Source organism: Thunnus albacares, chromosome 12 (assembly GCF_914725855.1).
Source record: "Thunnus albacares chromosome 12, fThuAlb1.1, whole genome shotgun sequence".
NCBI lineage: Eukaryota > Metazoa > Chordata > Actinopteri > Scombriformes > Scombridae > Thunnus > Thunnus albacares.
This window is the reverse complement of record NC_058117.1, coordinates 18,150,236-18,173,261: the sequence shown is the minus strand read 5'-3', so window position 1 is coordinate 18,173,261 and position 23,026 is coordinate 18,150,236. Positions and strand designations below refer to the sequence as shown.

Genomic DNA, 23,026 nt, shown 5'->3' with positions numbered 1-23,026 from the left:
TGGTCACTTTATTAGGTATACCTTGCTCGTACTGGGTTGGACCCTCTTTTGCTTTAGAACTGCCTTACTTCTTCATGGCATAGATTCAACAAGTTGATGGAAACTTTCCTCAGAAATTTTGGTCCATATTGACATGATAGCATCACGCAGTTGCGGCAGATTTGTCGGCTGCACATCTATGATGCGAATTCCCTGTTCCACCACATCCCAAAGGTGCTCGGTTAGATTGAGATCTGGTGATTGTGGGGGCCATTTGAGCACAGTGGACTCATTGTCATGTTCAAGAAACCAGTTTGAGATGATTTAAGCTTTGTGACATGGCGCATTATCCTGCTGGAAGTAGCCATTAGAAGTTGCACTGTGGCTGTGGCCATAAAGGGATGGACATGGTCAGCATCAATACTCAGGTAGGCTGTGATGTTTAGATGATGCTCAGTTGGTACTACGGGGTCCACAGTGTGCCAAGAAACTATCCTCCACACCATGACACCACCACCTGAATTGTTAATACAAGGCAGGATGGATCCATGCTTTCATGTTGTTTATGCCAAACTCTGACCCTACCTCAGACCAGGCAATGTTTTTCCAATCTTCTGTTGTCCAATTTTGGTGAGTCTATGCAAATTGTAGCCTCAGTTTCATGTTTTTAGCTGACAGGAGTGGTACCCGGTGTTGTCTTCTGCTGCTGTAGCCCATCTGCTTCAAGGTTTGACGTGTTGTGCGTTCAGAGATGCTCTTGGTTGTAACAGTGGTTATTTGAGTTACTGTTGCCTTTCTATCAGCTCAAACCAGTCTGGCCATTCTCTTCTGACCTCTGCCGACAACAAGGCATTTTCGCCCACAGAACTGCTGCTTACTGGATATTTTCTCTTTTTCAGACCATTCTTTGTAAACCCTTGTGATGGTTGCGCACGAAAATCCCAGAAGATCAGGAGTTTCTCAAATGCTCAGAGCAGCCTGGCACCAACGACCATGCCATGTTCAAAGTCACTTAAATCACCTTTCTTCCCCATTCTGATGCTTGGTTTGAACTTCAGCAGATCATCTTGACCATGTCTACCTACCTAAATGCACTGAGTTGCTGCCACGATTGGCTGATTAGATATTTGTGTTGAGAGCAGTTGAACAGGTGTTGCCTACCTAACAAAGTGGCTGGTGAGTGTTTTTAACGCATTTCATCTCATTGTGTCAGTTTTTGGACCCACAACATCACTGTTTTGTTCACTCTCACCACTTTCATTGGTGTTGTTTCCAGCAGCAGAAGTTTTTAGTGACAGAGTTCTGATAAAAACACTATATGCTACCTGGCGGCACAAAACAGCAGACAAAGTTAGCCACTAGCTGGTGAACATAGTAAAGCATTTAGTAACTAAAGTCAGATATTTGCCTCAGGAGTTGGTGGAGTGAGGAGCAAAACAGAACTGAAAGGAGAGTGAATATTATTAGTCTTAATCTTGAAGACATGCAAGATTCGAAATGAATGTTCATGTTGCTCTGTCTTCTCGATGTGTAAATAAGCCACTGCTCATTGCATTTGCCATATCAACTTTATAGGGAGATAAAAATGTTTAATAACTCATCTCTGCGGCCAAAAACATCATCAGTTATTACAGGTTTCATTATTTATAAGATGAAATAGTCATGAATAAATAAGCAACAATCAAAGTGTGTGATAATGTTAGCATGGTGATGTTAAACAGGCATAAGGTTGACTTAGTTCATCTTAGTTTAGTGTGATAACATTGGTAACATTTGCTAATTAGCACTAAACACAAAGTACAGCTGAGGCTGATGGGAATGTCGTTAATTTTGCAAGTATTTGGTCATAAATCAAAGTGTTTGACAAATCAAAATTGTGACCTGATACTTGAGCTAGAGGAAAAGTCAGGGGCTCACAATAGTTATTACAATTAATCCTGAGGAGAAGCCAAAATGTCATGGCAATCCATACAATGGTTGATATATTCCACTCAAAAACATAAATGTCAGCCTGGTTTGATAAAATTCGATTCAGTCAATAGCCTTCTTCAATGCTGCATTGAAGAAGGCTAAAAAGGCTAAAAAATTTCATGTAAAAATAAGTAAAACTGTTTTAACTTTGTGTTCCTGTAGGACCCCATTACATACTCACAGTAAGAAGCTGACTGAGAAAATAAGTTTTCAAGGGCTTTTAAGCGTGACTTGGTGCATTGTGGCTCCATGAAGTCAGCGCTGAGGGAGGAAGAGGAAAAACTAAAGAGAAACCAGGTGATAAAGAGCAAACAATGCCAGCCAACAGAGAGAGGAAGGAGATGAAGATATGCTGAGACAAGATTAGCAGGAAATAAGAAGTAGATTAGTGAGGGCTTGACTCCTCTCAACACTGAGACCTTTCACTTTTCCCCACAGTGTCGTGCTGCCTGACACTAAGCCTGGCTCTTTATCTTAATCCTCTTTCAGCAACTGTTGGGGGTCCCACGGGCAGGAAGTGGAGAGGTTACTTTACTTACCTCAAGACAGGCCTGGTTAAGTTGTCTTGATCACATTAACAGGACCGAGTCTGTTCCAGTGAGCCTCAATTTCTCCATGAAGTTTGTTGAAGGAACATGTAAAAGGGGAAAAGATGAAATGGTATGTGACTTTTCATATGAAAGAGTCTCACCTCGTCAGTTAGGCTTTAGGAGGTCAAGAAGATGAATGATGAATGAACAATACATACACGAGACAAATGTGTCGATTTCCCTAAATCCAGGGAAGGCTACATTGTTTTATTTGAGTGTTTATTAATAGGTCAACAGTCAGCCAAGCATCCAAGCATACAACAAGTTACTCTTTAGCTTTTGCTTTGTTTCACGTTCTGAACGTAAAGGAATTACAATAGGAAAATTAACTTGAACAAAAACAAACAAAAAAAAAAGATATTTACATACTGCATTATAAATATGTCAAATGTACATCATTATACACAAGTACCAAAGATGGCCGGTTAATGTGGAGACCAAACGGAGGTACCTTAAAAAATATCCCTACGGAGAAACAAAAAGCAACATATCAAAATATGGTTTGTGGGTCAAGAGGACTGTTGACCTAAAACCAGTTCAAATTCCTCTAGGAGGAGCTTGTCTTCAGATAAAAGCATTAAGCTAATATGTACACTTCATGTTGTGGTTGGGGGCAAAACAGGCAGGTTTCTAGTGTTTTTTTCAGCATCTACAGTATGTAATAAGGGTTCAGGTAATCACTGTACACATTTAGCTCCCCTCAGTAATCTCCCGACACTGAAATGTACTTATTAATATAAGTTTATCAAGTAAAGATTAGAAAAAGGGCCAGTACCACTGTACAGTACGAGTTTAATGAGTTAAAATGTAATCTGGTTGTGTGGTCGACTTTGGGACGTCTTAAACGAATAGTTTGACATTTTGGGAAATACGCTTATTCTCCTTCTTTGGGAGAGTTAGATGAGAACATGGATACCACTCTCATGTGTAGTGTAAAGTACGAAGCCAGAGCCAGGAGGCGGTAAGCTGAAGGCTGGCTTATACTTGAAAAGAACTAAAGGCAAAATGTGTTTATAGATGTTCCATGACGCCAGACTTGAATGGATAACATGCACATTGTCAGGCAGTCTCTTCTGGAAGGCAGTCATAGAGTTTCACTCGAGAAGCGCCAGAATAGTTGTGTAAAGAAAGAAATAAGTTCAAACCCTGCTTACTCTCTCATCATGGCACAGATGGCTAATTGATGTGTGATGTGTATGTAAATGATGATTTTGGAAAGTTACATTAATTGTCGGATGCAACCGCCCAATTTCTGATGTGTTGGGGTTGGGGCTTTCCAAAGCTGTTCGACCATCTGACAGGCACTTCTGATGAAGTATACTGGTAGCTTTAGGTTAGCATAACCACTGGAAGAACTGGGAAACAGCTATTCTGACTCTGTCTAAAGGTAGCCCTCTCCCCCCCAAAAAAGAAAAAGAAAATTGTGGTGTCAGAGAGAGTTATGTGGTGTTACCATTTCAGTTTGGAGGTCTTGTGACGACTGTAAGTTGTTCACCAAGAAATAGTTACAGCACATAACTCCCTGAGACAAAAATTTGTCATCTTTACATTTGACATTGGTTGTGTACAGATTAAGAAATTTAAGAAATGAGATGCGTGAAAATTTGTGAGCTTTAGAGGTGCTGGTAAGCACATTGTTAAACTTTTGAGATAGCCAGGCTAGCCGTCACTCCCTGCTTCCAGTCTTTATGCTAAGCTAAGCTAATCGCTTACTGGCTCCAGCATCATACTTAACACACAGACAGCAGAGTGGTGTCAATCTTCACATCTAACTCTCAGAAACAAAGTGAATAAGCACATTTCCGAAAATATAAAACAATTCCTTTAAGATTTAGCTATGTCCTGGAGTGAAAAACATCCTCCACTGACCACATATTCATTTTCTGCAGGCTCTGAAAAAAACAAATACTGTAAAAAAAACAAAAAAAGTCATGTACGTAAAGTACCACATTAATAATTTGCTCTGTAAACACACATCCTGCCATTGTAATCCCATAAAACAAAGACAGTTTAAAACCTTAAAAATGGCAGTTGAATAAAAGGGAAAATACACTACGGTCATTGTGCCAGCTCCACCATCAATTCATGTCTTGTCCAAGTCTGACTTACTACTTGAATTGGCTTACCGTGTCTGAGCTGATTCACAGGAATACTGTACATTTGTATTAATGCAAAGAGTGTCAAAGTAATTACACTTCCTTCTATAAACCTTCTTGCTCATTTAATTTCTAAATGTTAGTCTCATCTCAGTCACTTGAATGCATTTTATTATGTCCCTGCTTTTAGGCTGACAGGTTCTCAGGACGGGGAAAGGGCACATAGGTTCACGGAAAAGGGAAAGGGTTGTTTTTTATCGACTCTAAAAGTCAGAATAAGTTCAAACTGTTCATATAAGGAATAAGGTGAAGAACAAGAACTACTTTTTTACAGTGGTCTGTACATTAAAACACAGTTATGTTCCCAAATCTTCACTGCGGGTGTTCTGTCTTCTCCCCAGTGTCCTCTCTCCAATGTTTACGAACAGAAATGCCCAGTCGCTCTGTGCTGCACACGGTCACAGACGAAGACGTAAGCACACACGTATCGTACAGTATGTACGGACGCACACACACACACACAGTACCATATATGTATTTCACAGCAACAATAGAGGAGATACTCTTGAGAGTACCAATATTATAGCCTTTGGCCACAGGAGGTGAAAGGATATTCCAGTACGCTTATGGTTTGAAATTGTGTGAATCTATGTCAAACAATTATCAACACAATCTAGTCAATCGGAAATTATTCCAACAAAGACATCATAATGGTACAATTTCACTGTTTCAATCAAACCTTTGAATTTGAATGAATTCTGCCTGAAGAGGCACACTTACAAAGCCATGTGGCTCAATGGTGATAAAACATTATGCCCCTTAATTCCTTTATAGTCGTGGACACTTTTACTGGAGGATCACGATAAGGGTGGCGAAGGAATTGATTCACTTTCACTCGATAGGAATTCTGCAATCAACTCCTTTATGATGATCTGAACCCATTTTCCTGTGAATTAAGTATCTAAATCATTTGCAGTCTTCAACTCTAATTGCTTTGCCTTTGTATATGAATAGTATGTCAAGAGTTTGATAGCTGTGTTGAAGGCATGCATCATTACTAAACAGCCACTGCTATCATGGAAGATTTAGTTTCTTTCCTGCATCAGGGTTTTGTCACTTTGTGAAACTATTCCTCACAGTTTCATGTTATTACACTTAAGCTTGGAATTTGAAGGAAGTTTCTCGCTCACACTCGTTATAAAATCAGTTCACGCTGCAGAAGGGGAAGACATAAAAGGAAATGTTCAAGCATTAAGGAAATGCTTTTCGTAGGGTAGGTATGAATGCCAAAGGAAGTCATTTGTTTGGTTGATGCTTAAAAAAAAAAAAAAAAAAAGCTTAAAGCTGATCATCATGATCATCTCAGACCAAGATTGAATGAACAAACAAAACAGATACAAAATAATAATAAAAAGTAAACAATGTACAATGTCCGAACCCCAAACACCCACTTCTTTCAGTGTAGTGGAATATCAACAATGAGTCCATCACTCCTGATATCTCTCCATTGTTAGTGATTCTGGGTTACACAGTGTGGAACAGAGGAGGAAGTACTGGGAAGAGACATGGGCGGGTTCAGGGTTTGTTTGTTTGTTTGTTTGTTTACAGCTGCTATCTGGCTCCTACATGATGCTGATACTGCGGTTGAGCTCACACTGGGCGTTGTTGTTGTTGATGTTGGGATTGGGGTTGCGGCGGCTCATGTTGGGTGTGGGCATGGAGGACAGGGTGCTTGTATCGTTGGGGCAACCGTGCTGAAGTAAGATGTCAGCGCACTCCTGGCTGCCGGCTCGCCGGGCGTAAGACAGGGGTGTCTGTCCACGAGCATCCCGACTCTTCACGTCGACGCCGTACTGCGGGAGAAAATGACGAGCACAGATGGCAGATAAGAGACTAGATTTTACATACTGGAGGCATATTATTTAGGGAAATTTTTAAATAATTCATAATTTTAGATTCTGAATATTAAAAAGTGAAACCCTAAAAAATTTGACTAACTTTGGTACATAATCAACAGCTCATTTGTTGTCTCTCCCATTTGTATCTTCACTTTCTATTATAAGTAGTATTTTCTGTATTGTGCTTGATCTTGCACTTTTGAGTGACTGGAAACATTTTAAATTTTCACCCTTTTATAAAATTCTCTCAGATTTTCAGGGAAAATCTGCAAAACTTCAACAATAAGCTTTACCTTACTTGAACTTCTTGAAGCCTATACATTTTCTTTAAGTAGTGAAGTTAGAACAAATAATAACACGTGGTACTGCTTTTTAGACTTTTCATCTGGTTCTGCCAACACCTTTAAACTGCAATATGATGCCTAGATACATTGAACAAAATTCAAAACAGAGCTTTGCAAATTCTAACGATACTTTGCCACACAACATACAGTGACTACAGGGTCCTTGTAGAAAAACAATCAAAAGTAGTTAAGGAGATTATGCATTTTTTTCTGAGAATTTGGGCATTTCAGTAAGTTTATATACACAGCTAAAAAAAGTAACTGTTGGGTATTTTCTGTCAGATTCTTGTAGTTTTAGACTTACATTTTTAATCTAATTACTTTTTAAATAAAAAGATTCAGTATTTCTTGACCAGAATTTTAATCTCGTCAATGTGGAGCACATTTTGAAAAAAAACATTTAGACTTTAATGTTGCAAAATAAAATGGTAATACTTTATTGTATGGGTTCACAGATCCCTAATTATTTCCTTCCTAGAACTATGAAATGTAGTGCAAATTATCAGGGAAAATTGACTGGAACAGGTATTTTAGTTAGATTACACCAGTTGTGTTGAGTTTACAGGCAGTTGCTGATTTCCTGAGGAATTTCCTTGAAAGAATTGTAATTGTAATTGTACAGCTTATATACTTCTGAATTCACTTGCCCAAACACCAAATGCCAATAATAACAATATCCATCTACCTCTGACCTAAAAGCTAGAGGAGCCCACTCACCCAGATGAGCAGTTGTGTGATGACCACATTGGCCATGGCGCAGGAGAGGTGTAGTGCAGTGCGTCCGTCTCCGTCCCCGTAGGTCTCGTTAACCTCCTCCTTGGTGCCGTGGGCCAGCAGCACCACCACCAACCTCAGGTCATCTTCCACCACCGCCCGAAGCAGCTGCTGCCCCAGGGGCACGTCCGACTGGGGCAGTCCCACTAGGAACATCTTCTGCTCGTACTTGGCTCGGATCCAGCGCTCCTTCTCCTCCCTGGAGAGAAGGAAATGACAGAGACGCTACAGGTCAGGCAGGGTGAAACATGGTGAACATACTATGAGCAATTTAGCACCTAAGTTAAAGAACTTTCAATACATATCTCATTATTTAGAGGCAGTAATTTAAAGGCAATAACACGTATAAGAGTAAGAACATAGGCACACGAGGGAAATATTATAGTAATTGGCCTTAGAGGCTCACTGCTGTAAAGTGACATTTCTAAATTATTAGAGCACGGGAAAGCCAATAGCCTCTACTATCACAGTGGGAAATAATACAGTGAGATAGGCTGGAGAGATGAGAGAATGCCAAAGGGTGTGATGCTTTGGGCAGTATTCCACTTCTAGTGATTACGGTCGACAGCAAGACGGTTAGAGCCTGGCCAGCTTTCTAAAGGTTACACATCTTGAACAGCATGTCTGCTGCGGACAATACAGGAAGGAGGGGGACATATTTTTATCAGCGCTGTCGGCTGTCAGTCTGAACTGGTGGATCCCCCCACAAAAGAGGCAGTGTGTCTCAGAGCCCCAGTGTCCCTTGGGGTGGCTGGGCCCTGAGTCAGATCGATGGGGCTGAATGGCAGCCAGAGAGGGACGGTGGGATGAGGGGCTCCTTCACTCCAGCCTGCAGCAGAGAATAGAGACCGAGGGAAGGCTCCATCCTCTATCGCCAGGCAGAATTCTATCTATTGCTCTCCATCTTGACCCCCCGTTTCATTCTCTGCCCACATACAAACTGTCCAAATAAGAAAGAAAAAAAAAAAAAATCAATATCAATATGTGAATGACTGAGCATGCCCAGTGTGGCGCTAACCCCGTGACCCTGTCAGCCGGTGTGATAAGGGGAGCAGAAAGAGGCTGTTGTTTGGATTTGTGGGTGAGTGACAGAAAGGAGAAGGTTTGTACGGATAAGTTGAAGCGGCAACGCCGGTTGGAGTGACAAGGCTCTCGTGGGAATCTCTATCAGCGGGCCGAGGCTTAGCAGCACGTTCAAACTGTCTAATTCACTTCACTTCTATTTAATCATAATCACGGTAAAAAGAAAATCATAGAGTCAGTAGAGCTCAATTTGTAAAATCTATCTTTAAAATGAACAGCAGAACATTGCGAAACATTATATATCAAAGGGTTGATTCATCCAAATAATTGAAAAAATGTGTTCTCATTATATTAATGGGTATATGGTATTTAGCTGTGGAGCCATTTTGGGGTTTTTTTTGCCCAGGTTTTTGCACCAATATAATTATTAAGGTGAGAGAAATTTAGTTTGTGATGCTCACAGGTTTGAAAAACTACATACATAATTCTATATTCTTCTTATTGTCAACAAATCCCATGAAAAGACCCAAAACAACATTGTGCTACTTTGTCTCTTAATACATTCTGTGGCACTCAGGCCCAAACCCATTGGTTCCTATGAAGTAAATCTTTAAAAATTGATAACAAATATATGTTTTCATTCTTACAAAAAGGCCAAGTAATTTCCTAAAACAGCTGGGCACTGTAGTTTATACCAAATGCCACAAGAACAGGACGAAACAGTGTGTTTATTGGGGATTATTTTCACCTGCAGATTAATACACATTTGGTGTTCTACTAAATTTTTGCAGCACCCAGATTGACTCAAAATAAACTTCAATGGCTATGTTCCTCGTAATGACAGAACATGTCACCCAGGGCAACAAGCTGGCTCATTTATGTGTTTTAACTGGTTTTTGGATGACAATGGAGGACTATGGTACAGAGGAATAATTCATATCACACTTTGAGTACACATATGGTACAATACTTGTTAGTAATTAATTCTTGGTTTTGGTCTTTTCATGAGATTTGTTAACAATAATAAAAATACCGACTTTAATTATTATAGAATAATGGTGCGGCTACCCTAGAAAAAGACAGACCTCTTTGTGACAGATATCACTGGAAATTCTATACTTGAGAAGTATTATTGGGGTAGAGTCAGAAATCTTTAAAATAAAACCAAAATATATGCTAAACAACACTAGAGCTAAGTAAGAAAATGTATTTCTGTAATTTTGGTGAACTGGTCCTTTAAGTACACCCCCCCCACCCCACCCCTCAGATAGCTAATATTCTGTTACAGCAGCATTTTTAACAATAGTAACCAGATCAACATTAGTCACTCTCTTTTATTACGACCTTAGCAGCTAGGTGTCAAGCCTGCCAACTTACCACAGACAGCAACCATTTTCAGACTCATATGTCAGCTGCCAGGCTCACTTCACAGAGCAGTCCGTCTTGCACAGAGGAGCCTGGCACTGGCCCCTTCTCGAGTTAAGAATGTGATGGAAGAGGGGCAAGCCTTTATCAGCGCACAAGCACGGATTGATTAACTACAAAAACAACACTGGAAGCTCATAAAGCATCTTAACCCACATCTTAATACAGTCCCGGAGCTATTACATCTATAAGCATATGGTAACAATTTTGTTATGACCTGGAAGAAAATGTGGAGGAGAATGTGCTTTACCCCGCTAAACCATAAGCAAATCTTTTTTTAAAGATGAGGGTATTGTGTGATCAACAATACAGCCCTAATGGCAGGCAATTGCAGTGGCTGAGTTTTATGGTGTAAGACCTCCATCAATCCCCACTCAGTCATTATGTGTGGACAAGCCTGTTAGCAAATCAATTGGCCTTAGAACCAGCGGACTGCTCAGAACAGGAAGGGGCCGTCCTGCCCTCCCCTCTTATTTCCGGTGGACTCTTTGAAAACGAGTTTCTTTTTCCCTGTCAAAGAGGATAAAGTATGTCTGAAAACTCTATAACCTACTGGGTAAAGTAAAATCTACGACCTTGTGAGAGGTTTAGCTAAAATGTAAGCATGGTTAAAAACAACCAGTAAGAGCTATTGTCCAAAGTTTGTTTCAGCAAAGCTAGACCATGAATGAGATGCTGAATCTGTAGAGCCGAGTGAATTGATATGAGCTAAATGAGGCAGAAAGTTAGCACCAAGATGTGAAACAAAAAGGCTGGGGAGAGCCATTAAGAGGACGTCAACATCTCAGAAAGGAGCCCTGAGGACACTTTGTTAGCCTCCGCTTCAAAATCAGCCCTGAAGACCTGCAGGAAAAGGCCTCGCTCACTGCTGATGCTGAGCTCTAAATTCAACCACAGTTCTTCAGACGATTCACTTAAAAAAAAAAAAAAAGAAGAAAAACACAGAAAAGCAGCCAGGCAGTGGTTTTTAGAAAAATCCTCAGCTGCTGCCACTTGAAAGATAGAGTGTGAAAGGAAGTGAAATGGTAATCCCGCCTCTGTCTTTTGTTTGAAATAGAAAAACAATCCAAACAGAGGTAGGGTTTAGACAGTCAGGGGGAAAACTGAGACTCTTGAAAAGGACACTTCCTCACCACAGGAGGAAGAAAAATAAAATCAGCAGATTTAGCATGTCAAAGCGCCAGGACAGAGTAGGAGGGGAGGTGGAGAGGTAAAAGAGAGTGAATTTTCTCAGCATGGGGGGATATTTGGGAAATTGAACTGGTCGTTACTCTTACGCGCACACACACACACACCCAGGCACATAGGCACCAACAGACACCAATTTCCCCACCCTTGAGCACATACTTGTTCTAAATTTCTCTGTTGCTCAGGGGACAGAGGGAGCTCAAAGTTCCCAATAAAAATGCCTGTGTCTCTTTCAACTAAAAAACACAAGAGGTGTTTGCTTCGCCACAAGCTTCCCCCGTCATTGAGAGTTATCTCACAGCTGATAATCATTGTTTAACTTTCTTTCATTGGATCTGATTTGAAAGAAATCTGGGCAAACATCAAAACCCCTAAAACCTTACTGAGTCTAAAAGTGGAAATGGGATTCCTGTCAAGAGCTGGTGTCCCCTTTCATTTGTCTATGCGGAGCCCATCTAGATAAAGGCAGCCTTAACAGTAGAAAGCCTTAGAGAAAGGCCTCTTTTATAATTCTATTAGAGCTCCGTCCCTTCAGCTCTCCGTTGAGCAATGGATCCTGACCCTGACTTAATTAAGTGGCAAATGGCGGAATGATTCTCCTAAACCCAGCCCACGGAGTCAAGAACACATGACTGAATCCAAATAAAGAGGGACAAACAAGGATAATTAGTCAAGCCTGAAAGACAAAGGCGAACGGGAATTTATAGGAAGGGAAACTGAGACGGAGGAGGTGGAGCCAGCGGTGGAGTAGCCACAGAATGACCAATCTGACTGCCTGCAATTAAGGTGCATTGGTCCATAGGAAGAGGAGGATGTCCGTCCCACCACTCGCCCATCTTTCAAACACATACTGAGTCCTCCTAAACAATCAAAGCTTCTCTGGCTCCTCCTCTTCTACCCCGCGCCTCCAAATTCACTGTGTACACATCAAATAGACGCACTGAAGGGGAGAAATGGCGATGGTGGTAGTGGTGGAGGGTTGGGGTTGGGAGGCGGAGGGGGTGTTTTGGGTTTTGACCAGCCTGAACAGACCTCACAGTGGGGGTGGGCAGCTTGTATAGGGCCGATTCCCATGCAGCCAGCGGCTTCACTTCCACACACCGAGGGGAGGGAAGAGACAGAGAGTGAGGAAGAGGGACAGCAGCAGAAAGACAGAGAGGGGGCTGAGAGGGAAACGACAGAGATGAAAAAAAGCGGACACAACAGGGAAAGAAAGCTGGGCCCCAAAGCATCAAAGGTTGCTAAGGGCGAGAAATGAAGGAGCAACACAGTAAACGCCGCCCCCTATGGTCCAGCGGGTACAGTGTAGACATAGTATGCTCCTTTCTGAGAATAACAGCTGCGAAAGAATTAAGACAAATATTTTTACCAGTGGAAAAGATGCCACTTTTCTTCCTTCCAGAGTGCCGTCTGAACAGATGTAACAGCTCGGACCAGAATTCAAAAGGTTGTTGTGTCGAGCGCTATAGAGAGGCCAACAGGGGAGCATCTGGGTGCCGTAGGCAGGCAGAGGGATGAGTTGAATATATTGTGACATTAATGAGGTTGTCAGACTACTCATGATGGAGTGGCTGTGTTTTTGTGCCAGCAAGACTAACACCCTTAAATGCTCATGCTGTTAACCCCTGCTGAACCCTTGCCTCACATACAAAGCTGAGGGGACGATAACACATGCCCCTCTTATGTATGCAGCCTGCTTCACGTACGTACGCATTTCAAAATTCACATAAAAGGACGGCTTTCTTTTCAGGTCACCAGACAAGAACTTTTTGTCATGATTTTGTAATGCTAACAATATTGAAGCTAAATTGCGCCGTTAAGTGGACTAAGCCATAATGAGTGAGTCCTTCCTCTTTACGTCTACCTGGCTCTGAAACACAGTGGCATGTGGGTAATTAGTGACTGTGGTACCACTTCTCCCACACAGGGCTAATTACTGACCTGTGGGTTTCATTTAGACAGAGAGAATGAGAGAGAGAGAGGACATGGGAAGACCCAGTCATTCATTTGTCTTAATTAATTACTCTTCCTCCAACAGGGCTCCTGGCAAGGCCGGCTATTCTAAAAGCTCTTCTGAGAGTTGGTGTTCTGGCACTTCTAACCTGTGAGTAGCCTGGAAGCTTTGCTCACTGTTTAAGGGACTAACATGGAGGACAAAGGCCACTGTGGACAAACCCTGGAACAGGTTTTTACTGGAGTCTAATGGCCACCAGTGCCGATGTTGTAAACAGAGACTAAAGACGCCGGAGCAGAAGGGGTTAAAACAGGCAGCGGGGGCCAGGTTTGGAGAGGTTAGCGGTGTGATTCATTTTTATTACCACGCAGCCCCTGCAGGCGGCAGGAGTGGCAAATTATTTCTGAAACAAAGTGGAGGGCTCTCATCAGAGCTATTACCTGCCTGTGGCCGAGGGCAGCGCGGAGCCTACAGAGGGTGACAGTGAGAGGCCTGCGTCAGTGAGGGATAGCCGTCCACATCCGTCCACGCTCCAGGACATCTCCCCCAAATGAGAACTTGTGTCTGTGTGTGTGTTTGTGTGTGTGTATGTGTGTGCCAGTAGGAGATAAGGGCAAAGTTAGTCGTTGGACCTCCCCCCACAGTATCAGTCAAAATAGTGTGTGGTGTTTTCTATCACGAACATGCCAAGCAATTAGAGGTGAAGTGCAAAACACAACGACTCCCAGGTGCTAATTAAAAGAACAACTCCCCTCCAATATGCTGACTGCAGAGATAAACCACAGTTCAGGGCACCCAGAAATTTATTATCACAGATTTAACTGTAGCCTGGCCAGTTCTGACATCTGCATTCTTCTACGAGGCGCAAAAACAGGCGATCAGTTGACATCAAAGTACATATGCATGGAAATAAACATGCTTCCCATTACGATGCCTGTAATCTGTGTACACCAGAAATTTCAGTCTTTCAGCACGGATCTGCGTATGACAAATCTATATATTGTGTTCTTTCGATCCAGAATATCATAAACTAAACCAATCTTGTGGATGAATGCTTTTAAGTTAAATCTCCAAAATGCAAAGGGGTAAAACTAGTCTTGCAGGAGACATTCAATCAGACACCGAGTTGATATTCAGGTAGTTACTGAATCGTTTAGATTAGGTGTCACTAATGTTTAGTGGGAGTCGGGAGCCATATACTGCCTGCCTAGGTGCCATCACAAAGCTGCTACATGTCACCAATGTGACACAATTAAAATCCTCTCATATATGCACCGCTCAAGTTAAGGGTAACACACACAGAACAGTCAAGTAAGGATTTATGGTGTAACAAAAAAGAAAGAAAGAAGAGAACTATATCCCTTTAAGTTGGTTATAATTCATCATTCATGATCAGGCAAAATAATTTGATACTAACGTTTACCCCACAAGGGTACATTATTCTATCAGCAACGAAAACCATCAGCATCTCAATAACCAGTGGCCATATATGATATTTACAACTGCTGTTTTTGTCTGAAGATTAGTTAAGCTGCAAATGAGATTTATTGTTTGACAGTGAAAACTAATGGAGACGCCGCTGCGGGATAAGATCGGATTTTTTAGACAATGAAGAACCTTCCTTCCCGAGGCGACATGGGACTGACAGTGGTAGGGTGAGGAATCAACATCAATAATCTTTCATCAAGACTAGAGTAGAGCACTTTAGCACAGATACCATTCAATAAATAACTGTAGGCCATCATTCAGTTCTGAACTGGCCAGAGAGCGGAGAATGGATTCAAGAGGAAAGAAAGAGTTTGCCGAGACTAAGAGAAATTAAGCTTTTAAGCAGCTCTTGCAAAACTGGATAAAAAAAGCACAATTAGCTAAAAATTAAGAGTATGTGTTGAAAACTTGGTCCAAGCATGTGCATATGAAAAGATCAGAATCCTTTACATTACTTGAACTTTTTCACAGTTAAGTGAACCTTATGTTATTTATTTACTGTAGTCCTATAAGTTCAAAATCATAAAATGTACTCAGTTTCCCAGAAAATGGATACTGTCATAGCTGCATTTTTGGTATTATCTAAATGACTCTTACCGGAGCCATGCATTAGTGTGACTGATTTGACAGATGGAAGATTGAAAGATTGGAGGACCAAACCCATCCCCTCTTGTTTCTGGTTATGAAAGATGTGAGTAAAAGTCCACAAAAACAATTCACGGAATATGAATTAAGGTCATCGTTAGGGTCAGATTTGCCTAATAGCTACATAAAAGCAAAAATTAACTTTCTTTGCACACATGATGTATTAGTTAAATTATTTAATCATGTTTTTATGTTAATTCTTTAGTTTTCATGATGCATCTGTTTTAGTTGTACATCCCTGCCATCAAATCATTACTGTGGGAAACTGGTGCAGGCATCACCTTAAAGAGCTTTAAAATCGTTAAGTCTTATGATCATAAGATGCAAGAAGCTGTTTTCTCATGCCTCATCATGATCATACTATTGTTTCCACCCTGTCAAAAATACAATTGTGGAAGATTTACTGCATACTTGTAATTTTTAGCTTCAAAAGGAAAAATTGAAAACAAAGTGAAGTATTTGTTATCAGCAACTTTAGTGCAAAAAAAAAAAAAATCTGTATTTGCCTTGAAAAGAGCCCATACTGTTTTGACCACAGTATATTTTCAAAGTCCAAATTATTGATTATTTTTATGATTTCATTAATAACTCTATAAAATGTCACAAAATAGTGAAAAACACCCATTTCATGTTCCCAGAGTGACAGTTGCATGTTATTTATCTTTTTTGCGTCTAACAGTTTAAGATCTAAATGTATTCCATTTACAATTATATAAATCTGGAATAAGCAGTGATTTATCAGTTATAAAATTGTTTGTTTGTTTTTTTTTTTGCTTCCACTCATATCAGCTGTTACCACTGGTCATGAGCACCTCATGGTTTACATACCAGTAATACTTGTATTTTGTTTTGCATGTTGCTTCTAATGTTTTATGTCTTAATGTTATATTCTGTGAAGGTGTAGTGAAAGACAAATTGCCATTACAGTGGGAAATAAACATACTGTACTGTGCTTTGCTTTATTAATCAAGCTGAAATTGAACATATAACACCAAGCCAGCTCTCAAAGAGCAGATACTTCCACAATCCACTAAATCCTTAGAAACCTATCACTTGTTTTATGACCCATGGCCTCTACTTATGTACTTCACATCAAATTTCTTAAAATTCTGTAAGTTTTTGAAACATCCTGCTAACAACAAAACAAATAGGACAAGATACTGGAAAGACAAAAAACGTCTTATACTGTCAGAATAGCTTAATGTTATCTTGGTCATGTGTGCTGTTTCAAAAGCTCTGAATAATAAATGTTTTATCTAATAATTCAAATACAAGTAGATTCTTGCTATCAAAATACATCACCTTAATCTATGGGGTATCAATATCATATTGTGCTATCAGCAGATATCACAATATACATTAGGATTGTATTTTTATTATAACTATAATTTTTTGTAAGAATAGCTGCAGCAGCAGAAGAGGTTGCAGTAGTAGTAGTAAATAAAATAAAAACAAAAACAAAACAGCTATGTTGCGTTCCCACTTTTCTTGACAAAGTTACAAAACTATGACGTTAAAACAGTCTGATGCCACCAGCGAGACCCTACAGACAGTGTGTGCTGTGACAGACAGAGTGATGACCCAGACCTGTGTGATGGATATGTGACAGGGCAGCTTGAGGCCTGAGGGCCTGGCTCTTGGGGTGGGGTTTAGCAATAATGGTGTGCTTAATTACCTGCACAGCCACACAGCAGGTCATTAGTCAGACTAGGACGCTAGGTCTCACCTGTCACCAAGAGATAAACAATCCTCCTACAAGATCTGGGTACCTCAGAGGAAAGGGAACAGATAATCACAGGGTAAGTTAAGACGGGGCAGTGTGGGGTAAGTGGAAAAGTATAATTTAGGAGATTCATATTAAAACGATGGAAAGCTACTTGTTGGGCTGCAAAATTTAAAAAAAAAAAAGTAAAGTCTGCGGTGGAAGTTTCACACTGGGTTTGTTAAGTATGTTAAATAAGTTCTAAAAAAAATCTTCCATTGCTACTAAACTCGAGACTGATCTGTTTATCTGTGTATGCTGAAATCCTGCAGGGACAAAGGGCTTGGTTTCAGATGCGGTTTAGATTATAAGATCTTTTCTGGATTAGCACTTACATGTCAAGTGACAAACTTGATGGATTTGGAGCTAGTCAGGGCATTTATCAGGTAGGTGCAAAATGATGTCACACGCAACACTCCTTCCATGAATTATAGTTTTCAAGTCGAGTCAGTGGAGGGACAAGACAACAGACACTGTAGAGGAAATATTAAATATCATATCCTAAAATTAGGAGAAGGGATGCAGGTGATAACAAAGTACTGACTCAAATAAAAAAAGAGGCATTGTGATCAGCGTGTACAAGGTGGACATGAAATACTGTGTTCTTGGCTCAGTAGCTTGACATTTATGGACCCCTGGTGCTTCTTATGGAGCATTTTGTGGTGTGAACTGCCTCTGCTGAAATGTGAGTGGCTAATAGCAAATGGAGAGAAGATAGTTCTGGCTTCTCGTTCTATAATCTCTGTAGGCTTCATTAAGCAGCACTTTTTTTTGTAAAGGGATGCTAACCTGGTGCTGTCGCTCCCCGGTTTGGTGTACCCCTCCAAGGCTCCCTCCCACACGCTGTTGGCCATCGAGTTACCGATGGCGGTCATCACCATGCTGAGCTCCACCGGCCAATCATCCAGGTCTAGGGAGCGGACACGAGACAAGTGGGTGCCCAGGTTCCTGTGGATCCCCGAGCACTCGATACACATCAGGGCGCCCAGGTTTAAACTGGCCCAGTCCGGGTCTGTAGGATAGGGGATAAGAAAAGATCATGACAATGGAGAAAGAAAAGTAACAAGCGAAGATTCATCAATTAGTTTGAGCAGTGGATTTGTGAGGGTTACACTGCATTCAAACTTTTCCAGGAAGGACTTCTAGTTATGGTAAGAAAAGCAAGAACTACTAATGACACAAAACAAAATATGTACAAGATTTTTTACACTGTGAACTTGTATCTGTGTAGATGTTACATCTGCACTGTTCATATACGGTTCATTGTTCACCTTTTATAATTTTGTTTTCAAATACACAATGGACAAGGATTAGAACAAGCAGCAACCACAATGAGTCTTACTGCCCACAAGGAAGTGCCTTAAGATGCAGGTAATATTAACAGCAGCTAATCCAGTTTGAAGTAAACTGGTGCAAGATTGACTAATTTGTTACTGCCTGCAACAGCCATATCTTACCAGAACAGGCAAATAAATATTAAGTCTATTTTCTCGGTGGGAAGGAAGCACAGACATGGCAAAATACAATACAGAAATATTAGCCAGGGGGATAGAATAAAAAACTTAAAACAGTCCCATTAAACTGATGCCATTTTATCAAAAAAACACCATAAACACTGCAGATAGTTGCATTATAACATGGTCCCAAAAAAGAATAGGAATAGGCTATCAAGTTCAATGAAGTTACTAGCTATAAAATCAACACTGAGCGAAAACACAAGGTACTAAAGGAAAATATCAGAGTGATTTGAAGGATAAGATAAAATAATGTAAGATATGTTACATATATGTTACAGTCACAAGTTTAATAAATATTTTTCAAAAGAAATAAGTCTCTCAATAGCTAATGTTGCTTCTTCAAGAGGGTATGTTGTTAATGATTTAAAATTTGTTGTTCTAATAAGATAATAAGGCTTAAATAGGGGTATGTTTAGGGGCATGTGTCCCTTGACTGACAAGTGTTACCAGTGCCCAAATTTGGATTTCCTGACTCTAATAAGTGACAATTGCAGTGATTGAGCAGTAAACCCAATTCCAAACCTAATCCATTTTTCATAATATTTTGCAAATGAATCGAATGATTGACTGAATGTCTTTAAAAGACAGTTAAACCCTCTGAGTGGAGTTTTCGCTTTTCAAATGCTCCACTGAAAACCAGCCTTACTGGAAGGATTTTGGTAATTCTTTGGTGACAGCGAGCAATGAAAATGAGAATACTGTGGTCTTTAATACAATAACTTTTTTAACCACTCAAAAAGAAATGTCCATGTTGTCACTGGACACCTTGATCATATATAGATAAACAGGAAACTTTGATTTCTTACTATACAAGACCTTTATCAACCAAATTTGCTGTCGTGTAGAGAATTATACTCACTGGGTGCATCACAGTCCACACAGAAGCTGTTCCCCCTCACGTTTCGTATGGACTGAATGGCCATTGCATCACTTTGGCTGCCTAACCGAGACTGTAAGAAATGAAGGAGAGAATAAGTCAACAGGAACTAATCATTGCAAGAGTAAGAGAAGGCAAACAATTATAGCTGGACTCAGATCACAGAAAACCAACAAACAGAAGGAAGGAAGAGGTTTTTCAAAGTCTTAGGAAAAGACTGAGGCAGAGAAAATATGAATATGAAAATGAGGCCGTGTCTCCCCAGTATGCTGACACAAGCCGTGTTCTATCTCTGATGTCTGTCAGTTCTAATAAGAGATCCCCCACACTGCGGTGCACCTGTCTGACAACCTCCCACATGTGACAGCTTGAAGTGGGTGAGGAGGGGCGGGGGGAGGGCAAGGGCGCAATAAAGGTTGGAGAGAAGGGAAAAAGAGGAATGTAAATGAAGCAGCAGACAATGTGAGATGATGACGTTGCTGCAATTAGATGGTAATCACCAATCCTGTCCAGTTCTGATATCTCTTGACCTGCTGTACCTTGTTCTTTATGCTCTCACAAGACTGCAGGCTGGCAAAGATTTGGCTCTCAATCGCTTGGACCCACAGCTCCCTCTCCTCATACGTAGATGCTTCAAAGTTCCACGTCTGACCCGTCAGCGACACAATGATGAACTCAAAGGAATCCTCTTGCTCTGAAAAACACAAACAACCAATAAATGAGTACTTAATGCAGAGATGAAAGGTCTGTGTTGTGCTGTTTCAGGCCTCTGGGTGAACCATTGCTTAGGCACATGTTTAGCAAAAACCTTCTTTGTGCTTCACATCTGTATGGTGGGGAATCAGCACCTGTCACCACACTGAAGCAGCTCACGTTAGCTGGAGCAACACGCATGTCGGTTGTGCAATCTGACTCTGCAAGTCAGCGGCACAGCTCAGTGATTGAGGCCCATCCATGCATGAATGCATGATGGAATGAGCTTCTGTTAAACTCAGCACATTCAAAACATTTCTTGGCACCCTCTGTGCTCCCTGGCGCTGCTGGTTTTGTGTGATAATGCCTCAAAATCTCCAACTCATAAATGCCTGGACACATTTTAATTTCATTCCGCTGGAGGCAACTTAAAAGACCTACTGCAATTACTAATCAACAGCAACAAACAATATCACCTTTTTAAATCAGGCTTTTAAATGCTTTAGCATTTACTCTGCACTTAATCAAAAGTTGTAAGACTCTACATACTTAATACATACATGCTTTTCAGGAGAAAAATGTAAGGCGTCTAGAGACGTAATAAGTGAAAATACTAAATCAGTATTCGCTATTAGGCACATAGTCAGACACACTTTGCAAACACACAGCCAGTGTGTACGATGTAGGCTAATAGCTAGTTACAGCTAACGTCTGTATTGTTGATGAACTGGCTTTTGTAAAAATTAAACATGAACTACAAAAACACTTTGGTGACTAGCTACTAGCTAGACACAGCTAACATCTGTACTGTTGATGAACAGGCTTTTGCAAAGATTAAACATGGACTACAAAAATACTTTGGTGACTAGCTACTAGCTAGTTACAGTTAATGTTAACGTCTGTACTGCTGATTATCTGGCTTTTGTAAAAATCAAACATGGACTACTAAAACACTCTGGTGGCTAGCCACTAGCTAGACACAGCTAACATCTCTACTGTTGATGAACAGGCTTTTGCAAAGATTAAACATGGACTACAAAAACACTCCGGTGGTCCAATTTTCACAAATAAAGCAAAGCTAAAATTGTGTTCAGTCTGAACGTATCTTTTAACTGTATCAAAGTGTCAGGACTGCTATCCAGGCAGCTAACAAGATTGAGTGCTCTGGAGCTGTCAATAACATTGCCCCTGAGTGTGTCGGCATTCACAACAACCTCTCACTAGAGTAACTCAGCTATCATATTATCACATTCACCTATATGTTACCATTTATAACCTGTGTGCTCTCCACAGAGACTCTCTGCCTGCAACACAAAGCCAGCTGTTTCAGTTGTACTTTCTTGAGTTCAGTTACAGTTAATATCTAATACATTTAGTTAGTCTACTGGTTCAAGAAATCCTTAGTTGTTCTTTTTAAATCACAAGATTTGTGTCTTATTCTGCATGCATTGTTGAATAAACAAGCTTCAAGATTTTCTTAACTTTTGAGTCTTTGCACTTGAGTCTTATTCTCATCATTGGTTATATAATCTGTGTTGATGTTGGTATGTCCAGTTCCCCACAGCCTGCCTCCGTTAGGTTAGATGCACACTATATGATGTTTGACTGTGATTTCTGTGTTGACATCAGTAGAGTGATCAATCGGGACATCCCAGCTCTGATCCTGGAATCATACATCGTCTAGGCTTTGTGATTCAGTTCCCTGAATGCCTTTTAATGTCACTCAGACAATATAGGTGAACTTACAGTACTGAGACCAACTTATTGGTGCTTATGCAGAAAAGTATGAATATCTTTTCATTGGTTGTAAATTATTAGGAGGAAATTTTTAGATTATTTGACTAGAACTCCTTTTCACTTAAATGATATTTCAACGTAAACTAATACTAATCATGGCATTTTAATATTTTGTCTTTGAGCATACTCAACAAGGCAAGGTATTGGGTGTTTGTTTCATGATCTTTGCTTTAAACTAAATCCTCTTTGTTATTTTATTAAGACTAATTATGACTTAAATTTATTCCCCTGTAATCCTCTTAAGTACCTTGACCAACTTTTCTTGGCTTGGCATATTAAAAAAAGACTTTCTTTGGTTTCCATTACTATACAGTATGTTAGTGTCTGAAAAGAAGACAATAATGAGTCCAAGAATGTTTTGTAATATTATTAGCTTAGCTGCTAACTCCAAACTCAACTATTTGTTTATATTTAACATAACAACTCCAAGACAACTTACAAATCATGTATCTATGATTTTTTTCTTAAATGCATTTGTAGTTTTTGATATGATGAAAACTAATTTTGCTTCAAACTGTCTTTACAAATTGTGAGCAGGCAACGGGTTTTTACATTCACTCTCCACATTTAACTAAGATTTATGAAAATGTCACCTGTCATTTTCCAACAAGAGGTCTGACACAACATATGCTGTAACACATGCCGTATTGCCTCTGCTGTTCAGAAGCAATTCATTAACTCCATACTGTACAATGTGACTTGTGTAACATCTCTGGTCTGTGCACATGCTTGAGCTCATAGCCAAATGATTTGTAATTACCTAATTATGTCTATGCAAATAGTGATCTCATTTGCATAAACCATGTTTGGAGGACTGGAGGCAAGTAGACACAAGGGGGATGTTTTTTTTTCCTGTATAGCTACAAACCACTATGTCCTAGGAATAGTTCTCAATATATCAGTGAGCTATTCCGATATAATTTACCATTAATCATTAAAAAAGGTTTTTCATTGCATAAATATATTTAAACATTTACTATAATCCATTGTGACATTTGATGTGTG

The 23,026-nt window shown here is 40.2% G+C and overlaps 1 protein-coding gene across 2 annotated transcripts in view; it reads right to left on the bottom strand.

Moving 5' to 3' along the window:
- Nucleotides 1-2,712: 2,712 nt before the first annotated feature.
- Nucleotides 2,713-23,026, bottom strand: part of agap3 (ArfGAP with GTPase domain, ankyrin repeat and PH domain 3) — a 121,539-nt gene continuing 101,225 nt past the window's right edge. For both annotated transcript variants that reach the window (XM_044367844.1, XM_044367843.1), the window contains exons 14-18: nucleotides 20,071-20,225; nucleotides 19,514-19,604; nucleotides 17,927-18,149; nucleotides 7,596-7,851; nucleotides 2,713-6,489 (exon numbers count right to left, since the gene is read on the bottom strand). In XM_044367844.1, the coding sequence (XP_044223779.1) occupies nucleotides 6,259-6,489; nucleotides 7,596-7,851; nucleotides 17,927-18,149; nucleotides 19,514-19,604; nucleotides 20,071-20,225 (956 nt within the window). In that variant the 3' untranslated portion in view covers nucleotides 2,713-6,258. The remainder of the gene's footprint in view (nucleotides 6,490-7,595; nucleotides 7,852-17,926; nucleotides 18,150-19,513; nucleotides 19,605-20,070; nucleotides 20,226-23,026) is intronic.